Source organism: Cebus imitator, unplaced genomic scaffold, assembly GCF_001604975.1.
Source record: "Cebus imitator isolate Cc_AM_T3 unplaced genomic scaffold, Cebus_imitator-1.0 Scaffold42, whole genome shotgun sequence".
NCBI classification, from domain to species: Eukaryota; Metazoa; Chordata; class Mammalia; order Primates; family Cebidae; genus Cebus; species Cebus imitator.
In genome coordinates, this window is record NW_016107357.1 from 14,924,983 (window position 1) to 14,947,989 (window position 23,007).

A 23,007-nucleotide genomic window follows, 5' to 3' on the forward strand; every position below is an offset into this window, starting at 1 on the left:
TCTACCCAATGTCTATACCTTAATTTTAAAATACTTCGATTCTCTGAGCCTTCAGCGAGTTGTCATCTTTCTGCTGGTAGGTCTTGCCTCGGTGTTGATGGCTGCTGACTGATTAGGGTAGCGGGGTGGTTGCTGAAGATTGGGGTGGCTGTGGCAATTTTTAAGACAACAGTTAAGTTTGCTGTATTGATTGACTCATCATTTCACAAAAGATTTCTCTAGCATGCAATGCTGTTTGATAGTATTTTACCTGTAGAACTACTTTCAAAATTAGGGTTAATCCTCTTCAACCCTACTGCTGCTTTATCACCTAAGTTTATGTCATATTCTAAATTCTTTATTTCAACAGTACTCACAACATCTTCACCAGGAGTAATTTCATCTCATCTCAAGAAATAATTTCCTTTGCTCATCCATGAGAAGCAAATTCTCATCCATTCAAGATCTTGAGATTGCCACAGTTGTCACATCAGGCTTTTTTTTTATTATTTGAGACAGGATCTCACTGTCACTCAGGCTGGAGTACAGTGGTGTGATCTTGGCTCACTGCAACCTCCGCCTCTGGGGTTCAAGCAATTCTCCCACCACAGCCTCCCGAGTAGCTGGGACTATAGATGCGTACCACACCTGGCTAATTTTTGTATTTTTTGGTAGAGACAGTGTTCACCATGTTGGCCAGATTGGTCTCGAACTCCTGACCTCAAGTGATCTGCCCACCTTGGCCTCCCAATGCTAGGATTACAGGCGTGAGCCACTGTACCCAGCCAGGCTTCACATCTAATTCTCCCTCTCTCTTATTTCTACCACATCTGCAGTTCCTTCCTCCAACATGAAGTCCCCAGCTGCATTATTAGCCCGTAACAAGTCGCCCAGCCTTTAAAACTTTGAAGCCAGGCATTGACTTCTCTCTAGCTCTCAAAGTGCTAGATGGCATCTTCTTCCAAAAAAAGGCTGTTTCCTGTGCATTGAAAATCTGTAGTGTAGCCACCTTCATCGGTGATCTTAGGCAGATCTGGGTGATTTGCTGCAGGTTCTACACAAGCACGTGCTTCTTCACCTGACACTTTTTTGAAGACAGCTTCTTTCCTCACACTTCGTTAACCAATGTCTGCGAGCTTCACAGTTTTCTGCTGTAGCTTCCTTACCTCTCTCAACCTTTATAAAATTGAAGACAGTTACGGCTTTGCTCTGGATAAGGCTTTGGGTTAAGGGAATATTGTAGCTCGTTTGATCTTTTATCCAGAAAACTCAAACTTTCTCCGTGTCAGTAGTAAGACTCTCTTATTTATGTGTTCACTGGAATAGCACTTTTAAGAACTTTTCCTTTGCATTCACAACTTGGCTAAGCATTTGGCGCAAGAGGTCTAGCATTTGGCCTATGTCAGCTTTTGACATGGCTTCCTCACTAAGCTCTTTTTACTTACTTATTTTTTTGAGATGGAGTTTCACCCTTGTTGCCCAGGCTGGAGTGCAATGGTGCGATCTTGGCTCATCACAACCTCTGCCTCCCAGGCTCAAACAATTCTGCCTCAGCCTCCCAAGTAGCTGGGACCACAGGAGTTTGCCACTATGCCCGGCTACTTTTCTTTTTTTTTTTTTTTTTTTTTTTGTATTTTTAGTAGAGATGGGGTTTTTCCATGTGGGTCAAGCTGGTCTCGAACTCCTGACCTCAGATGATCCGCCTGCCTCAGCCTCCCAAAGTGCTGGGATTACAGGTGTGAGCCACCATGCTCACACCAAGCTCTTAATCATTTCTGGCTCTTAAAGTGAGAGACTTGCCACTCTTCCTTTCACTAGAACACTTAGAGGCCATCAATAATGTTCTTAATTGGCTTAATTTCAATATTGTTGTCTCAGGGAATAGGGAGGCTTGAGAAGGAGAGAGGGGCCAGTGAGAGGAGCAGTCAGAACACACAGATTTATCAATTAAGTTCACCGTCTTATATGGGTGCAGTTTGTGGTACCCCAAAGCAATTATAAAAGTAACATTAAAGATCACTGATCACAGATCACCACAGTAGATAAAGCAATGAAAACATTTGAAATGTGAGAACTAGCAAAACGTTAACAGAGAGACACACCCTGTTGGGAAAATGGCACAGATAGATTTGCTTGACACAGGTTGCCACAAACCTTCAATTTGTAAAAAACGCATTATCTGTGAAGCACAATAAATCAGGTGCAATAAAATGAGGTATGCCTGTATAAGGGAGGATATGTATAGGTTAAATGCAAATATATGATTTTATATAGGAGACTTGAGCATCTTCAGATTTTGGTACCTGCAGAGGGTCCTGGAGCCAATCCACCATGGATACCAAGGCATGACTGTACTGTGTTTATGGATTCGAAGGCCCACCGTTGTTAAGATATTGTTAAAGTTTCCCCAATTTGATCTATAGGTTCAATACAACCCCAATCAAAGTCTCAATAAGCTTTTTTGTAGACATTGACAAACTGATTCGAAAATTTATATGGAAAAGCAAAGGAACTAAAACAGTCAATTTTAAAAAGAAGAACAATGTTGGAGGATTCACATTACTTGATTTCAAGACTTATTCAGGTACATTAATCAACACAGGATGGTATAGGCAAAAGGAAAGATATAGTTTAATGGAACAATAGAGACCCATACAAATAGTCAACTGTGTTTGGATAGAGGTACAAAGGCATTTCAACAGAGAAAGGATAATCTTCAACAAATAGTGCTAGAAAAACTGGATATTCAAACACACCAAAAAAAAAAAAACTTTTAACATCCTCATGTCTTGTATAAAAACTGACTCAAAATGGATCATAGAGCTAAATGTAAAATGTAAAACTACAAAACTTGTAGAAGAAAATATGACAAAGTTCTTTCTTAAAATGATGAAAAGATAAAATACAGACTGAGAGAAAATATTTGCAAATCACATATTTTATGAGGAACTTGTATCCAGAATAAATCTTGTAATTCTCAAAATAAGAAAAACGATTCCGTTTTAAAAATAAGATTTTGTATATAATTCTCAGAGACATACTCTGAAAAATATATGAAAAGATGCTCCATGTTATTAAACATTAGAGTAATGCAAATTAATACCACAATGATATATCACTACACACCTATTAGTGTGGCTTAAATTAAAAAGTTGACAATACCAAGTGCTGATAAGGATGCAGAGTGACAGTCATTCACTGAAGGTGGAAATGCAAAAAATAAAGCCCCTTTGGAAAAGTTTTTTAGAGTTAAACATAGACTTACCTTATGACCCGGTAATCCTACTCCTAGGTATTCCACCAAATAAACTGAAAACAAAACCTGTGTATGAATATGTATTTGAAGCAGCGTTATTCATAATCACCAAAAACTTGAAACAACCCAGATGCCTACAACAGAGGAATGGATAAACTGTGACACATCTGTCAATGGGATGCCACTCACAAATAAGGAAAAATGAACTCCGATTCACACAACATAGATGAACTTTAAATGCACTTTCCTATGTGAAAAAGTCAGATTCAAAAGGCTACATATATATGTTTTTTTTTTTAATTAAACGTCAGGGGAAGCGCAAATGTATATTATATGCCTCCATTTTTAAGATTCTGGAAAAGGTAAAACTAAAGGATAGAAAACAGATCAGTGGTTACCAATGGCTGAGATGAGGAAAGGGGTTGACCGTGAAGGGGTTACACAAACTTTGGGTGCTGAAGCTGTTCTCTATGCCACTGTGGTGGTAGATCCATGAGTTCACATTTGTCAAAACCCAGACTGTGCACTATAAAGAGTGACCCTGAATGCACATTAAAACAGAATCAACCAAGATACTGGGGGGATTACAATACGGAATGCAGGTTGTAATGAGTCTAACTGTATTATAAATATATGATATAACCCTATTCAAAGAGGTGGGTAAGAAAGGGACTGACTTAAGTAACTGGAAAATAGCGTTTTGAACAGATACTATAAGGCTATGGGGCAAAAAGAACTGTATACACTAAATTTGCAATTCTGAAACTACTTTTATATTAAGATTGAACAAAAAAAGTAAATATAGATAATGGGAACCAGGTCTATGTCAGAAAAAGCAGTTGAAAGCGAGAAGTGAATGTTAGAATGAATCCTGTGGTGCTGGATTGGTGTCAGAGAAATTAGTATGAAGTCATGTTTATGTTCATCTATCTAGACTGACAAATGCAGAAACATCTATAGATATGTACATGCGTGGGTTGATAAGACACAGATCCCCCTAGCTCCATCCACTGAGAGGGATGTGCATAGCATCCAAATATTCCCCCAAATATTATTACTCTGGTAATTTTAACAGCTGCCCCTGAATTCTTTGATACTCCTCACTCCCAGAGGGTTTACATTCCCTACCCTTCAGTATAGGCTGGGCTTAGTCACTCACCTCTAACAGACTGAGAAAAAGAACAGAGAGCAAATTCACAAAGAAGAATGTGGCAAGCACAGCCTTCAGCAAATGATCGGAGTGGAACATCCTGCTGGTGCCATGCACCATCTGACATGCTGTGACAGAAGGCACGTGACTATTGTCATATTCCTCAAAACCACATCAGTCTAATGAGAAAACACCAGACAACCCCAAAATTATGGGACATATACAGAATACTTGGCCAGTACTCTTCAAAAGTATCCAGGTCATGAGAGACAAGGAAAGACTGAATATCTGGTCAGAGATATAAGGAGGCTAAGGGGACTTGATGAGTAAATGCAATGTGGTATCCTGGGATGGCTCCTGGGGCAGAAAACAGAGTGGAAAATGGGAGATCTGAATCAAGTCTATAGTATAGTGAAGAGCACCACTGTCAATGGTTAATTTCTTAGTTTTGCTGAAGGTCACCATGGTTATGTGAGATCACATTAGAGGCATGTGGGTGAAGGGTATATGAAAACTTTGTGTACTCTCTTTGCAGCTCTTCTGCAAAACAAAGTTATTTCAAAAGAAAACTACAGAGAACATATTTACAGGTAATGGACTTAAATTTAAATATTATTAATAGGGACCCAGACATAATTGAAATTCATTGCTGGGTGGTGACAAATACCCATAAATAATTAAGTATAAATAGCAGAGAAAAAATTCAAAAGAACAGAAACAGTCAATCAACACTTACAGGTTCCATTCTGTTTCATGATGCACAGGAGTAATTCGGCTCCTTTAGGTCCATGTTCATACTTGTCAGAATATAGACTATTTCTAACCACTATTTGATCTGTCTGTGCAAAGGTACTATGAAAAACTTCGTATACACTTTTTTTTTTTTTTTTTTTGAGATGGAGTCTAATTCTCTCACTCAGGCTGGAGTGCAGTGGCGTGATCTCAGCTTACTACAGCCTCCGCCTCCCAGGTTCAAGTGATTCTCCTGCCTCAGCCTCCCAAGTAGCTGGGACTACAGGTGCATGTCACCATATCCAGCTAAATTTTGTATTTTTAGTAGAGACAGAGTTTCACCACGTTGGCGAGGCTGGTCTTGAATTCCTGAGCTCAGGTAATCCGCCCACCTCGACCTCCCAAAGTGTGGAGATTACAGGCGTGAGCCACTGCAGCTGGCCATAAACTTACTATGAGTGACTATGGCCTTGGGCATGGCTTTAAAAATAAATTAAAGCCTGCTACGTGAGCATTCTGAGCCTCCAAGGGACGCTGGCTCCACATCCTGCCAAGCATGCTTCCTGAGGGGAGCATGGAGATGGAAAGCAGCACAGAGGCTGATGACCCCTCTTCATTCAGAAACTTTGCCTCAACCTCCCCGGTCTCCATATGACTCAAGGGTATGAGTATTCACAGATGATCACTGCTTTAACTCTGCTTGATCATAGTCCACATTTCTGACAACAGGAGTTTCTAGGAAATAAATTATCTCTTAAAAAGTCCATTGTTGCTGGGCATGGTGGCTCACGCCTATAATCCCAGCACTTTGGAAGGCCGAGGCGGGCAGACCACCTGAGGTCGGGAGTTCATGACCAGCCTGACCAACATGGAGAAACCCCATCTCTACTAAAAATACAAAAAATTAGCTGGGCATGGTAGTGCATGCCTTTAATCCCAGCTACTTGGGAGGCTGAGGCAGGAGAAGCACTTGAACCCAGGAGGCGGAGGTTGTGGCGAGCCAAGATTGCACCATTGCACTCCAGCGTGGGCAACAAGAACACAACTCCATTTAAATAAAAAAAAAAAAAAATCCATGCTTTTATTTCCACAATTGCTTATTTTATTAAAGAAACAATACAAAAAGTGTTTATTAAAGGAGAAAATATATAGTAATATATTTAAGGCACATGACAAATTTTTGGCATTAAATTGCAAGAAAAAAGAAATACAAATTATAACAGTAAATTTCAGAATCTATTTCTTTAGTCCAAATAGTTTTTTGTTAAAAACTTTCAACAGCACCAGTGGTTTACTGAGATAGGCACATCATGGCTTGGTGTCTCCGTGTGAGAGCAGCTGCTGCCTGGTGTACTCCCAAATCAGCAGGGCTCCACTCACGTGGACATTCAGTGAGCGGATAATGCCCTGCTGAGGAATTTCCACACAAATGTCCAACTGCTGGATCAGATTTGCTGGAATTCCCTCACGTTCATTTCTGAGGAAGAAAATGGAAGAAAAGTTAGTTTTCCTGTATAACAATTTTTTTCTATGATATTCTTTTTATTTTTTATTTTTCTCTTTGATATTCTGAATGTTACTAAAAGAGACATTAACAAATTAAGTAAATCTGTGGTACCAGGAAATAAATAAGAGTGTAAGAAAAAGACTGATGGGTCAATTCTGTGTTCACCTGACCATGCCAGAAAGATGAAATAAAAGAAAAACCCAGGGGGCTTCTTACAAATGTTATAAATCAAAGAGAAGTGCAGGTATGGGCAGTAGTCTAGATAAACTGTAAAACAGAAAGGTAACATCTTCCTAACCAGGCATGGTGGTTCACGCCTGTAATTCCACCACTTTGGGATGCTGAGGTGGGCGGATCACTTGAAGTCAGGGGTTTGAGACCAGCCTGGCCAACATGGTGAAACTCTGGGTCTGGTGGAGCACACCTGTAATCCCAGCTACTTGGGAGGCTGAGGCACAAAAATCACTTGAGCCTATGAGGCAGAGGTTTCAGTGAGCTGAGATCATGCCAATGCACTCCAGCCTGGGCTACAGAGTGAAATTCCATATCAAAAAAAAAAAAAAGAAAAGAAATAACATCTTCTAGTGTCTGGGGTTCCAAGAATATACTATGGACAAGAGGAGCTTCTTACCCCAACAAGAGTAGAGATTTCTCGGGAAAGCAATACTGGGTTAGGTCTAAACTTTTGGCAGTTTGTTCCACCCCAATGATGGTATAACCTTCTGTTTTCTTCTGCTGCAGATAATCAATTAGCTGAGGTGGTTTTACCTGAATATTAGTTTAAATAGAACATAACATTCATTCACTTAATAGCCCTGCTTGTTGTGAATTAGAGTTAAAAAACTTATTAACCTAAACTTGTTATGTCTTTTTAAAAGAAAATGGACAGAACTACACGTTATAAAAAAGAACTCTCCCAACATGATATAAATTTCTAAGAATTATTCCTAAATCAAGAGTGAGGTGTAACAGGATACATTTTACTGAACAGAATTCTACATTATTGATGATTTCTAAATGTGACCTATAAAAAAATAAGTAGAAAAACAGAATTGAGCTGTATTTTACTTTTAAGCATTGTTCTTAAATGATTAAAGATGGCACTACTATAAATTAAGCAAAATAACCAATACACAAAGATAGAGCACTAGAAAATATTTCTACAAACTTTTTAAACTTTTATTTTAGGTTCGCGGGTACACGTGCAGGTTTGTTATAAGAACTTTAATAATAAATTACTTTCTACCCACCTCCACTAAAGGAAGCCACTGTTCTGCAGAGACACTGAGGTACTGGAACTGTTTGTCACTGATACACTGAAGACTGCCAACAACAAGCACGGAAGCCCCAAACACCTCACAGGTCCTGCACAGTCCTGCACAGGACACCTGGAGTCATTACAGTTGTTTCCAGCACAATGCTAACTCATCAGCTCCCACACATTCCTTTGAAGCTCCCGTGGCAGCGGATTAATTAAAAAATATTTAAGACTAAAAGATTTTAGGCAAGCTCCTGGAAATCTACAACTTTACCTCCTAAATTGGTTGGTTTGTCAATGAGCGAGGCGACAACGATTAGTCTACTAATTGACTTTCCAAGTCTGGCAGCACGATCCTGAAACAGGAGCTCCAGGTCTAACTCAGGAACACGATTGTTCCATGGGATAATCTTCTTCTGAACGTCGGTCCACTCTGCTTGGTTATCTGCTTCGACCAAATTCGTACCTGGGAAGGAAAAAGAAAACAATCCACATATAAATAAATCTGAATCTATATGTATTTATACATGTATATGTATTTTTAATAATTTGAAATAACTTCGAATGAGATTTAACAAAGCATTAACTAAAAAACTACTTGCATTCAGACACAATTGCCATTTTTAATAGCAAGGGGAATAAAAATAAAATGAAAATTCTTTTTTACCTATGTCCTGCTGAGACCAGTCACCTGGTTTTAGTTTACTAAGTTGAGTTTGAGAAAGGTACCACTGAAATCCCGCATCTAAAGGAACATCAGAGAATCTGGTAAATTTATCAATGGTGATCCATTCGTCTTCAATGAGGCCTGAAAGGCGTGGAAGGATGTAAAATATGGTCTGAAAAAAGAATTATAAAATCTAAATTTCTTCCTTTAAAAATAATGAAGAAATATACAACACATCTAAAATACAACTTAATTATTAATGATATATTCTCCCAACTATATCTGATCAAATTACCTACTTTCATTTATATCTTATAGCAACTATCTATGTATATTTCTCATCTTCTCTGAGAGGAGGCAGAACTTGTACTCCAGTACTTCTAGCTGTATGTAATAAACCAGTGCATGCCTAATAAAAACAATGTTTCGGAAGTAATCAATTCTAATGATGGACAGTATCTGGATAAGTGCAATTTACTGATAACTAAATACCTCCAAAGGCAATCAAGCTGAAGCTCTTTTCATGACAAGACTTTCGCTCTCATAAGCACTAGATAAACTGAGAATCTGAATCCTGGTTTGACTAATATAATTAGTTGTGTGATGTTAGGCAACTGATCCAGCCTTTCTTGGCTTCAACTTCCTCATTTGTAAAATGAGGATAAAATCAGATTACAACAGCATATTAAAGTGTTTTGTGAAAATGGCATAGTCTGGTACCACTGTTAACAATCCTCACGTAAGCAATCCTCCTTTTCTTTTCTTTTTTTTGGAGATAGAGTTTCATTCTTGTTGCCCAGGCTGGAGTGCAATGGCGCGATCTTGGCTCACTGCAATCTCCGCCTCCCAAGTTCATGCGATTCCCCTGCCTCAGCCTCCAGAGTAGCTGGGATTCCAGGCATGCGCCACCACGCCTGGCTAATTTTGTATTTTTAGTAGAGACAGGGTTTCTCCATGTTGGTCAGGCTGGTCTTGAACTCCCGACCTCAGGTGATCCGCCCGCCTCGGCCTCCCAAAGTGCTGGGATTATAGGCGTGAGCCACCGCGCCCAGCCCTCCTTTGCTTTTTTTACCTACTAAAAGAACTAAACCAGAAAATGACCAACGGTGAAAAGTACATAGGAAGCAGAGGTCCGAGTAACAGGCAACTTAAAAATGAAACAATAAACTGAACAGCATGCACATGTGTTCACGACAGGTTTGAAAATGAATATGGTTTTCTTCATGCTAGCTATATCTGTGCAAACTTGAGCTGTCCTAATGATCATGGCCACATGCTGATTAGGGGAGCACGAAGCACAGCTCCAAATATATGAATTGACACAGTTCTTGTGAACAATTAAGTCCCATTATTTTATTTATATATATAGTTTTAATTCATCTCATTAATGGAGACTAAAACATACAACATATGAGAGTGAGATGGTCAAAGGCAAGGATGAGGGGAGCAAGGAGGGAGGCAAAGGACTTACTCCTGTTGGAGAACTGAATAGGAAAAGGTAGACTTAACACTACAGGGTTACTAGAGGAGTCCTGCAGAAAGATGCCAGACAAAGCATTCTGGACGCTAAAGAACACAGAGCAGAGCATGTTAAAATCTTTGGAAAATCCTAAATGATATTTGCAGTGAAGCAGCAGAAAAAACACAATAGTGTTCTATGATGCATATCTCACAATATATAGATCAATATTTTTTAAAAACCAGTTTATTAGTAATCTTAGTAATCCACCAAAAAACTTGCTTATGCACAGTAGCTTAAGTTACCAATAACTTATAAGTTCTTCAGAGGGAAAGCCCTAGGTCAAATGATTTAAATTCAAGGGCGGCACATTATAATCAAAGTTAAAAAAGGGAGAAAGTAACATAATTTATGCGATGTCTAATGATTTACATATTGAATTAATTTACATGTTAATCATAATAAGCATGTTTATGGTTCTTAAAATTATATAAGCACATTTTGTTACAGTCAGTGAGGTGATGTATCATTTGCTATACCATTTTCATTACCCAGAACCTAAAAAGTGCCATTAACAAAAGAGTTTATCTTTTTGTTCTTTCATTAACAATGGGCTTCAGTACAATAAAATCTCACCTGCACAAATGTTCTCACTCATTTCCTTTTAATGTCAGAACAGATTTCTGTTTAGAGTTAAATATTCCCTTCCATTGTTTACAAGCCAGACACTGCCTGAGAAATAGAAAGTGAAAATGACTAGCCAATTTTCACTGCTTTAGAGTGAAATGAAAGCAAGTCATCTGCATAAACTGACAAACTTAAAACTTTAAAATGGTAATGCGATGTTTGTAAGCAAGAAAAAAGATTTACCCTAATCATAACCTTTCTACAAAAGCAGAGAGGAAGCATCAGGATTAAAGATATAGTAGAGAATTTACGACGATGTTCTCCACTCACCTCTAGACAATAATCCTTGAGTGGGTGAAATGCTGCAAAAAAGAAATGCTCCTGGATGCGCTGCCAATTCTTCTTGGCATTCCTGAGGATTAAAAATAAGGTACGAGCCACAGACAAATGAAAGAACTCTGGTGAGGGAGAATCAATTAGATATCTTAAAGAGGGGCTGCAGAGTTGAGAAGGAACAAAAGTTTGTGAACTTTATCCTAAGATTTATGCACACCTCTCCAAGATCAACATATACTTTAAAAACTGACACTAGATTTCACATTTTGAAATGGAACCTTAAACCTATGTCTCGCAGTAAACTCTTTTTTTCCAGGAGAGAAAAACATTACATAAAAGTCCCTTTTTCTACTCCAAAGACTCACAGCACATAGGCAAACTGTACCCACTTTCACAAACCAGACAAATTTACTATGACCAGAGTTTAAATTTTTAAAATATGTGTTGCCAAGTTTACGATTTAAAAGGCAAAAAAGGTAGGAATACAAATTATACAACATGACAGGCAGATTTCAGATGAAATTCATGATCATCAACCCATAAACTAAGCAGCAATTTCAAGATATTTTTCTGGCAAGATCACTCTCCTGCTCCGACCAATGTATCCACTCCCCAGAGTTCCTATTCCTTACCCCACCCTCTCACTAACAGCAGACAGCCACGTCTCACACATCACCGGAGACAAAAGTGAGAGATCTTTCTTTTTCCTGCCACCTCCTTACACACACCTATCCTCTTTTCTCCTTCACTTTCAAGAGTGTCTCCTCAAAGGGCAATCCCCCTGAACTGATCCCATTCCCCTGAGTTTTGCCCATCTCCCCCAACTTCTGCATCTCCCTTCTTCTCTATTCTAGCCTTTCCTTCAGCCTTTTCAAAACGGCTTTTATATCTAATCTTAAAAAAACCAAACCAAACCTTATTAAAGTGTCCATCAGTAGTGGACTCGAGGTAACTTAAGGCACAGTTATACAATGGAATAGTAGGTAGCTGTTAAAAGAAGAGTCAGTTTACTGGGGTCTCAACTTTGGTGAGAGAAGGGAGGAAGGAGACTGTCTCATTTTTATTTGATGCCTTTCCATACTGTTCAACTTCCTATCTATGAATATCACTTAAAAACAACTAACATGGCCAGGTGCAGTGGCTCACGCCTGTAATTCCAGCACTTTGGGAGGCCACGATGGGTGGATCACCTGAGGTCGGGAGTTCAAGACTAACCTGACCAACATGGAGTAACTCCATCTCTACTAAAAACACAAAATTAGCCAGATGTGGTGGCGCATGCCTGTAATCCCAGCTACTTCAGAGGCTGAGGCAGGAGAATCGTGTGAACCCGGGAGGCGAAGGTTGCAGTAAGCCAAGATAAGGCAATTGCACTCCAGCCTGGGCAACAAGAGCGAAAAAACTCTGTCTCAAAAAAAAAGAAAAAAAAAAACAAGGTTACCAAAAATGAAACAGAAGCCCTCTTTGGCAGCACATCCACAACTAGCTGTTGAACTTTCTAATACAGTTTTTTGAGATAATTTTCTAAATAAGTTGGCTATGCCTTACCTTCCTCATCACCTACTTTTTGAAAAAATAATATATAAAATATTTTAACTATTCCAAATATTCGGGTAAAAAGAATTACAGACACCAATAAACCTACCACTCTGATGTAATATATGTTAATGTATTATCCCATCCACATTTGGACATTTTTTTTTTTGACACAGGGTCTCACTCTGTTGCCAGGCTGGAGTGCAGTAGTGTGATCTCAGGTCACTGCAGCCTCAACTTCTCGGGTTCAGGTGATTCTCCCACCTCAGCCTCCCAAGGAGCTGGGACTACAGGTGCATGTCACCACCTGGCTAACGTGTGTGTGTGTGTGTGTGTGTGTGTGTGTGTGTGTGTGTGTTTGCCACGTTGCCCAGGCTGATCTTGAACTTCTGGGTACAAGCAATCCACTCACCTCAGCCTCCCAAAGTGCTGCTATTACAGGTGAAAGTCACTGCACCTGGTCCCTTCTTGGATCCATTTTAATTCAGTTTCAATCCCCCACCTATGCTACCAAATGGCTTTTGATAAATCCAGCTAAGTACTTTGGTCTGTTTTTTACCTTACCTCAAAGCCTGTCCATTTCTCTGTCCCTCTACTAATCTCACACTAATCTCAATCACAATTTTCCTCCCGCTCTCTCTTGCTCACTTATGATCTGCTCTTCACACTTCAAATAATGTAAAAGCAAACTGGATGATGTCATTCTCAAGTTTAACTTTTTGCTGGTTTCCCAATTCACTCAACATCAACCCAAGCCCAACCCTGTCCCCCTCCATCTTGTGACTACTCTATTCTCTCCATCAGTCAGACCAGCCTTGTTTGAATTAAAGCTCTGGGTAAATTGAGCGGGGCTGGGAGTTCCCAAACTGCACAGTTTTTTTTTTCTTTCTTTTTTTTTTTTTTCTTTCCATCACTCTTCATTGACCTAGTTCCTATTCATGCTTTAGATTTAAATGTAAACGTAATGTAAATGTGCAAAAATCACAAGCATTCCTATACACCAATAACAAACAGAGAGCCAAATCATGACCGAACTCCCATTCACAACTACAAAGAGAATAAAATACCTAGGAATACAACTAACAAGGGATGTGAAGGACCTCTTCAAGGAGAACTACAAACCACTGCTCAAGGAAATAAGAGGACACAAGCAGATGCAAAAACATTCCATGCTCGTGGTTAAGAAGAATCCATATCATGAAAATGGCCATACTGCCCAAAGTAATTTATAGATTCAATGCTATCCCCATCAAACTACCAATGACCTTCTTCACAGAACTTAAAAAAAACCACCTTAAACTTCATATGGAACCAAAAGAGAGCCCGCATAGCCAAGCCAATTCTAAGCGAAAACAACAAAGCTGGAGGCATCATGCTACCTGACTTCAAACTATACTACAAGGCTACAGTAATCAAAACAGCATGGTACTGGTACCAAAACAGAGATATAGACCAATGGAACAGAACACAGGCCTCGGAAGTAACGCCACACATCTACAACTATCTGATCTTTGACAAACATGACAAAAACAAGCAATGGGAAAAGGATTCCCTGTTTAACAAATGGTGCTGGCCATGTGCAGAAAGCTGAAACTGGACCCCTTCCTTACACCTTACACAAAAATGAACTCCAGATGTGTTAAAGATTTAAATATAAGACCTAATATCCCCTCGATGTCACCTGCTTGATACCGAGCTTCCATGTATGATTTTGTTTGGGGAATTGGAGAGTTCTCATAGAAAAGAGAGAAAAGCCTTTAGCTATAACTAATATTGAGAGGTTAAGAGCATGTCTTTAAAGTCAGGTCCTGTCACTTCTAAGCAGTCCTCAAACAACAGAGGATGACATTTAGCTATACTGAAGAGAAACATCTAAAAGTAAGTAAAAGATTACTTGCACAATAAAAGATTGAGGATAAAAGGGCAATAAGAGGTTAAGGTGGAGCTGACAATTAACTGTAATTAACTACACCCCACAGTGAGCTGCTTACACCTGGCCCAGTCCAAGCCCGCGGCGCTCCAGGACATCAGAACAAAGATGTGGAAGGAGGAGAAGCTGATGTGGTATGAGCACCGCCCCCTCCCTGTGGGCCCTGCTGGAGGGTGACAAGGATGAAGAGGGCCACAAAGGCTCCTTACCCTGCTCCATGCATGCTTTCCACTTGATGGAGGCTGGATTCAATCACAGGGGTCAGGGCATCAAATTCTTCAACACGTAACTCTTTACACATGGTCCAGAGTTTCTTAAGAGCAATTAAAGCATACAGTCGAACACTGAAATTGTGACTGAAGCACCACTGCAGCACAACAATAAGGGCTTGCTTCAGAATGAGTTTCTGAAAAGAAAGGCGATAAATTCTTCAAAACACAGCCATCTTACCCTTACTTGTATGACACAAAAAAGTATCGGAATGATAAAACTGCTCCTAGTATTACTTCTTTCAGTGGCTTTGCTACCAGGGCCTCTCATTCTTCCCTCCTGGACAAATTAGGTGCGCTGGCATTTGCAATTTTCTCAAGGGAAAAAAAGCATTCTCCCAGCTCTAGTTTTCATTAATGCTGCAGTACATTTTCCCCCCATACTCTAGTACCTGGGTTAATTTGAAAAAAGTACGTTTTATGCTAATCATTATACCACCACAGTGTTTTTCAAATGGAGCCTCTGTCACTTATTATTTTAATTCGTGCTGAAAAAGTCAGAAATATTCTTCAAGAGCCCCACTTTTGACAGCTTGAAAATGCTCCTAGAGCAATATACCACACAAAGTGCTGTCTTCCTCCTTGCCACTGATTTCTGAGCTACTCTGCCTTCCTGAACGGTGATCCTGGACCCACACAGTACTTAGTAGTGGCAGGAAAATTAAGAAGTGGGGGAAAAATAATAAAACTGTTTCCATTTCCCTGTAGTCTTTTCCTGTGAACTTCAGTCTTCACAGCCCAGAGATTTCATGCAATCCCTTGCTTTCTAAAATCACATGACTCAATAGATAATTGAAAGTCAAAGGAAGTGACATCTATTAATGAAGGAATCAGACAGATCCAAACTTTTAAGAAAATATCAGAAGCTATTTTGATGCTCCTACCAAATGTACTTCTCCCCTAAGGCTCATGTGGAAATGCTCACCAGGCTGCTCCTGGCAGCCCAGTTTCTACTGACCAAATAAAAACATCCATATTCAAAGAACAGTTTACCAAAGGCATCAGCATGGCTGATAACACACTTCAGTTACCCAAAGTTTCTCTGAGAAAGATAAAAACAGATATAAATAATCCTCTTTCTCTCATTCCTTTACTCAACATGTCATCATTTACCAAAGGTCAGTGACTGTACTGCCAACATTACAACATGTGGCGTTATGATATACCCTGGTTTTTGTCCACAATTCCTGGCTTATAACTTCCATAGTCCTTGTTACAGTCTTTTATAATAATGATCCCATTTGGAAGGAAGTCACTCCATGCAGCCCACACTGAAGGAGTGAAAAGTCATGCTCCCCCTCCTTCAGGACAGAGCATCTACAAAAATTACTTGTAATTTTTTTTTACAGGAGATTTGTCTAGTCCATCCCTTTTTTTTTTTTTTTTTTTTTTTTTTCCTTTGAGACGGAGTCTCGCTCTGTCACCCAGGCTGGACAGTAATGGCACGACTTCAGCTCACTGAAAACTCTGCCTCCCGGATTCAAGCAATTCTCCTGCCTCAGCCTCCTGAATAGCTGGGATTATAGGCGCCCGCCACCACGCCTGGTTCATTTTTGTATTTTTATTAGAGACGGGGTTTCACCATGTTGGCCAGGCTGGTCTCGAACCCCTGATCTCAAGTGATCTGCCTGCCTTGGCCTCTCAAAGTGCTGGGATTACAGGCATGAGCCACCGCACATGGACTCATTTATTGAGTCAATCGTTTGTTTATATCAGGGTGGGCTTGGGGATACTTATTTTATTCTTTGGGTTGTAATCCAATACTGCTTTACTTTGTTGCTCACACTGTTTCAGCTTTAGCCACTGGGAGCACCTTCCCTCTGCACGCCCGTCTCACATCACTGTATGTACGTGTAAAGCTGTGCCTTGCTTTCTGACTCTACAAGATGCTCTAGGCTTATCTTGTATACCTTCTGCCCTAGTTCTAGAATCAGATATTTCTCCAGGGATCCCTGGTTCCTGTTATTGGAGAATGGTGTTAGCAACCAAGATCTTGGAGCTAAGTATACATTACTTGTAAATGAAAACAAAAACAAAAACAAAAACCCACTATAATTCTCAATAGGGAAAGCAGTGCTTCCTATGGAGCCTATACTCAAAAATGTTGATATTGCCAGTGATTGCTTGGCTGGGGCTTTGAAGACTTAACTGATGCTTTCATATATATCAGTGTAAAAAGCTCTGCTCCTGAATTCTCATGTTCTGCTCACTTTATACAATGAACAAGCTGACTGGACAATACACAACTATGAGCATAATTAAGAAAGGCTGTTTTTTTCTTCCTTTTTACTTTTATAGGAACACTTTGTGCTCTGACTTTGAAACCACCACTGCAAAATTGTGACCAAGGCAGTGAAATAGATCTGACCTAACCAACTCTATCTTGCTTCTAACCTCCAAGCTGTCCTTGTTCATTCCTGGGCACAGCTAACTTTGGGAGGCACTTAGTTCATAGTTTAAAACAAAGATGGTAACAGCCCTTTCCCAAAATGAACCTCCTTCTTGCCTGAAGACTTGACTGCCTTTATAGGACTAACAAATTAGCCTCAAGATTAGAAATTATGGTTTAGGAGTCATGAAGCTGGAGGCTACAAAGTTTTGACCCTCCCTAAACTGCTCCTAATGTCAGTGCTTGAGATATTTTGCAGACCCTGCACTTGATGGATCAGCTGATACCACCCAGATTGATAAACTGATATTGTGGCCCCCACTGTGGAACTGACTTAGCACAAAAGGATGCCTCAACCCTATGATTTCATCTCCTACCCAACCAATCAATACCCTCGACTCACTGGCCTTCCCCCTCCCACCAAGTTATCCTTAAAAATTCTGATCCCTGAATGCTCAGGGAGACTGATTTGAGCAATAATAAGACTCCTGTCTCCTGCACAAGCAGCTCTGCATAATCTTTCTCTATTGCAATTCCTGTCTTGATAAATCAGTTCTGTTTAGGCAGCAGAAAAGGCGAGCCCATTGGGCGGTTACAACCTCTATCGTGTTTGACAATTGTTTTCAATCTCTAATTGCTCAGTACGGATCCCGTATACAGGTTAAGTAAGACACTTTGAAGAAAACAGAAAGTCTTAAGTGATTGCTTCCAAGAAGTCAACCCTACATTTATCTCGGTAACAATGGACTTTATGTATCAGAAATGAAGAGACTGACAAAATAAATCAGTTTGGCCTTTTCTTAGGTATGGTAAGTCTGTTTTTTTTTTTTTTTCTAAGGTGTTGAAATGGAAATTATTCCATGCTACTAATTGGTGTTCCATTTTGGATGCTTTGAAAATAAAAAAGTAAATCTAAAATATGTAATATATGGCAAGTACAAAAAGGGCTTGATGGAAAAATAACATGTTATTTTTTACTAGATCTAACATGAACATCTTCTAAGATAAATTCATTTTCAGAATGTGTCTAAACTATTCTTAGGCTATTGATCTACCGGGCAACAGGACAACGTCTGCTCTGTTTTAGCTTTCACAATAGACTGTAAGCAAATCTCTTTCCTGCACATATTTAAAACAGAAAGATAACATTTGATCTTGTCTGATGCCAGAGCCTTCTTGATCTTATGGAAAGTGTGAACAAGTTTTCCTGGAACTGTAACACACTGCCATCTGGCTGATACACACTGCAAGACACCATCAATTTAAAAATGTTACCATGATTTTAAAGCTTAAAATGTGTTGTGGAGAAAGGACTGTCTTAGAATGGATAAAACAGGTTAATAAAAAACATATCACTGTATAAAAACTTTGAAAAATTCTAAGCCAGGCACAGTGGCTCGTGCCTGTAATCCCAGCACTTCGGGAGGCCAAGGCGGGTGGATCACGAGGACCAGAGTTCCAGATCAGCCTGATCAACATGGTGAAACCCTGTCTCTACTAAAAACACAAAAATGAGCCAGGCTGGTGCTGTGCACCTATAATCCCAGCTACCTCGGAGGCTGAGGCAGGAAACCGCTTGAACCTGGGAGGCAGAGGTTGTGGTGAGCTGAGAGTGTGCCATTGCACTCCAGCCTGGGCAACAGAGCGAGACTCCGTGTCAAAAGAGAAAAAAAAAAAAGAAAAGAAAAACTCTAGGAAAGCGTATTTTCCCATATATTTTTATGACACTTTCAATACTTAATAACACTATTTCAATTAAGTTTTCTCCTAGAGTTTACAGTGTATCAGTACATTCTTCTCAGTGGATATAATAATATAGAACCTTATTCCAAATCTTACTGGCAGGTTCTCCTAAATTCTTCAACGGTTGCCATAGTGATTAACCAAAATTAGTTATGATTTCTGCTCATCTGTGTGAGAACCCACTGGGGACATTGTTCTAAACCTGAGAAACATGAAGTAACTGTACTGCATACTCCAAATGATGACAGTCATTTTATATCACCTTCGGTTGCCCAACAGCTTTTAATAGTCTGGCCGTAAGTTTCTTTGCATGAGCATTTGTTAAATAACTACCATTCAGTCACAGAATGCAGTAAGGAAAGTCCTGCTTAAAGAATCTTAAGTAATCCCAATCCTAAGAATTATAAATAATTCTTAATTTTATACAAGTATCAACAAAAAATTACCCAGTAATTTGTCTATAAACTTGGTATGTACTCAAGCACACCTCAGTGTGTATGCATGTAAATGAGTAATTCTCATTTATTGGGTATTTGTATCTAATATATGTGGACATTAGCAGAGCAGTGGAAAGAGAGAAACTGAAAAAAAAACCCACAGGAATGCTCTACATATAAAGAACTGGTACAAATACGTAAGATTCTTTTTTATAGTCAAGTTTAAATTCTTACAAACAACTTAAAACTCACCTTTTCTGGAATATTTTGAGTAATAATGTCCAAATGTGACAAAACCGCTAAAAATGTGCAAATGCTTGTTTTAAGATTTTCTTCACCCTGAAAAAAGAATCAGATAAACAAATATCCATTCAAAGCTTACTGTGAGTCACGCATGTGCAAGGTGCCGGCCGTGCTGGACTCTATGAGGGCCCAGGATGGGAGGCAGCCTCTTCCCTGAGACAGCCCAGGGTCTGGGTGGGAAGGGGGTTGGCGGGGGAAAAGCTGGATTGAAAGCAAAGGAAATAACTTCCCAGAGGCAAGTGTCAGTGTACACAAAAATCAACAGGTCACATAAAGTATTGAATAACTCAACTCTAAGTATAGCAGAGCTGGGCGCAGTGGCTCACACCTGTAATCCCAGCACTTCGGGAGGCTGAGGTGGGCAGATCACTTGAGGCCAGGGGTTTGAGATCAGCGTGGCCAACATGGTGAAACCCCATCTCTACCAAAAAATACAAAAATTCGCTGGGCGTGGTAGTGCACACCTGTAATCCCAGCTACTGGGGAGGCTGAAGTGGAAGAATCGCCTGAACCCGGGAAACAGAGGCTGCAGTGAGCCGAGATTGCACCACTGTACTCCAGCTTGGGCAACAGAGTGAAACACAGTCTAAAAAGATGTCCAGAAAATAAAGTAGAGTGTGCCCTCTGTATGCATGGGTTCTGCATCTATGAGTTAACCAACCATGGATGGAAAATATCTAAAGAAATAAAAATGTAAAAAACACAACGCAATTAAAAAGTAATACAAATAAAATTAAAAACCACATAAACAGCTATTTATGTAGCATGTACATTGTATTGTACATTATACGTAATCTAAGATTATTAAAGTATATGGGAGGATGCATGTCAGTTACATGCAAATACTATGCCATTCTAAAGGACTTGTCCAGGCATGGTGGCTCAAGCCTGTAATCCCAGCACTTTGGGAGGCTGAGGTAGGCAGATCATGAGGTCAAGAGATCCAGACCATCCTGGCCAAGATGGTAAAACCCCATCTTTATTTAAAAATACAAAAATTAGCTGGGCGTGGTGGCATGTGCCTGTAGTCCCAGCTACTTGGGAGGCTGAGGCAGGAGAATCACTTGAACCCAGGTGGTGGAGGTTGCAGTGAGCCGAGATCGTGTCATTGCACTCCAGCCTGGCAACAGAGCAAGACTCCCTCTCATTCATTCATTCATAAATAAATAAATAAATAGGACTTGAGCATTTTCAGGTTTGGCATCCGTGCGGGGCCTGGAACCAATCCCCCATGGATACCAAGGGTTGACTATACGTGGCAGAGCCAAGGGCATGCTCACTTCAGGAGAAGTGATGCCTTCAGGATGGGAAGGACTGGCCTGGAGAAGGAGCAGGAAGATGAGAGAACAGGTAAGTGAATAAGAACAAAGACTCAAAGGCAAACTTAAGGGAAAGGCACCAAGAGGAGATACAGCCAGTTGGGCAGGGAGGGATGCGGATAAGGCTCTAAAGTTAAATGGAATCACACTGCAGAGGCTTTAAAAAGCTATAGCGAAAAGCTATGTCGCACTTAATCAGCCATCTTGAGGAAAATTTCCAAAAAAGACTGTTCAACTAGAATCTGGAAATCTCCATCATAATAGTAGTTTAGAATAATACATTATTTTAGTGATAATAAACTGATATATGCCAGACAGATTGGAAAGAAAAGAGCATATAAGCAGGAACATCAGTTTGGAAACCTCTCCAAGAGGCAAATCAGATGATTATTTAATTCCTTTCTTTAATTAATAGTTAATGAATGTCTTCTACGTAACAGTTACTATAGAAACAAGTTCCTGTAACTTAAAAGTCTACTGGAGAAGATAAAAATCAAATCAGATTAAAATTCTAACTATAAGCAGTAATATTTATGTGCTATGAAAACCTAAAATAAGAGGATCTAAATATTCCAGGAGGCAACTTCCTTTAACAATGACGATATGGGCCAGGTGCAGTGGCTCCTGATTATAGTCCCAGCACTTTGGGAGGCCAACACAGGAGGATCACTTGAGGCCAGAAGTTCCAGACCAGCCCAGGCAACATAACAAAACCTCACCTCTATAAAAAATTAAAAAAAAAAAAAATTAGCCAGGCATGGTGGCATGTGCTTTATAGTCTCAGCTACTCAGGAGGCTGAGGTGGAAGGATTATTTGAGCCCAGTTGTTCAAGGCTGCAGTGACCTATAATCACCTAAGTGACAGAGCAAGACTCTGTCTCAAAATTAAAAAAAAGAAGACATGAGAACTGAGATGTGAAGGGAGAGAAAGAGTTAACTAGATAAAGAGAAGAAAAACTATTTTGTGTAGGGGGCACAACAGGTGCAACAGCCTGAAACCAAAAGGGCTAGTGATGGGCATGAAAGATTAAAAAGGTCAGTGTGGTAGTCAATTATCCCGGGTGGCCCCCAGTCAACCAACCCTCTCTATGCATACCCTAGCAGGGATGGTCATATGATTTGCTCTGGCCAATGAACGTTAGCAAGCCTGATGCACCCAGAGGCTGGATGAGCACTTGCACGTGAGGACATGGCCCCCGCCTCCTGCCTGGAATGCTCATTCTTGGAGCTCTGAATATAAAGAGATCCAGCTATTTTGCTGGAGACATGGAGCAAGACTCTGTCTCAAATAAATAAATAAGTAAATTTAAAAACCTGTGAACACAAGCACCTCTTTCATAAGTCTGACAGTGAAATAGTAGAGAGCCACGGTGATTACAGGAGAGGAATGAGAAAACATCTAGTGTAAATAGCCATAGAAAATGGAAGCCGACTCAGGAAAAGCCAATGGGACCATTTGGTTAAGGAGAGACTGAGGAGAGAAGACAGGCTGACAGCAACAAATGACTAAGAAGGCGGGAGCCCAGAGGGCCAAAGAGCCAGTGGAAGAATTACTCTGGCACTGGAGAAGATTCTCATTCTTTATGGTAAAAGGAGGGAAGAAATCTCAGATGGATACTGACATAGGCAGATTTGTCTGATTGCTATTGAGAAGATACAGGTATTCCTATGTGGTAACTGTTATTTAAAAAATAAAGGGTAAGGTAATTTGCTTCAAATAAAAGAGTAAAAGGTGTAGTGGACAACTGCCCCTTTCTTTGATATGTATCCAGAATCTCCTCCCACAATTAGGGAATTATTCCATTTTATAAGTATTCAGGGACACTGAAAAATGCCAGAAGTTCATCTTCCTAGCCTCCTTGCCACTAACAAAAAGGCACCTGACCTGGTTCCAAAGACCCCAGTTCCTATTTCTAAACTGAAAACTTACAACTCTCCACTGCAGGTGGCAGAGACAGCAGGTATACAGTTGACTATGGCAAAGCCCTGCTGAAGGCACCATATGTCCAGTGGGGTAATGTCCCCAGTGAACCAACTCTCTCTGGCCTGCCTGTGGCTGCTGTTCTGGATGCCATTGAGCCTCCCCTCACTGCCAACTTTCCAGGCCTGA

General features: G+C 40.1%; 1 protein-coding gene across 6 annotated transcripts in view; it reads right to left on the minus strand.

Moving 5' to 3' along the window:
* Positions 1-6,196: 6,196 nt before the first annotated feature.
* The window catches only part of TARBP1 (TAR (HIV-1) RNA binding protein 1), a 74,873-nt gene continuing 58,062 nt past the window's right edge, over positions 6,197-23,007 (minus strand). For 3 of the 6 annotated variants that reach the window (XM_037737794.1, XM_017526564.2, XM_017526562.2), the window contains 8 exons: positions 19,528-19,614; positions 14,647-14,843; positions 10,966-11,047; positions 8,550-8,721; positions 8,157-8,348; positions 7,875-7,999; positions 7,256-7,392; positions 6,197-6,594 (listed from right to left, as the gene is read on the minus strand). In XM_037737794.1, coding sequence (XP_037593722.1) covers positions 6,426-6,594; positions 7,256-7,392; positions 7,875-7,999; positions 8,157-8,348; positions 8,550-8,721; positions 10,966-11,047; positions 14,647-14,843; positions 19,528-19,614 — 1,161 coding nt within the window. In that variant the 3' untranslated portion in view covers positions 6,197-6,425. Of the gene's footprint in view, positions 6,595-7,255; positions 7,393-7,874; positions 8,000-8,156; positions 8,349-8,549; positions 8,722-10,020; positions 10,116-10,644; positions 10,741-10,965; positions 11,048-14,646; positions 14,844-19,527; positions 19,615-23,007 lie in introns of those variants that run through there. The other 3 variants (XR_001824533.2, XM_017526563.2, XR_005199810.1) reach the window with 3 other exon arrangements.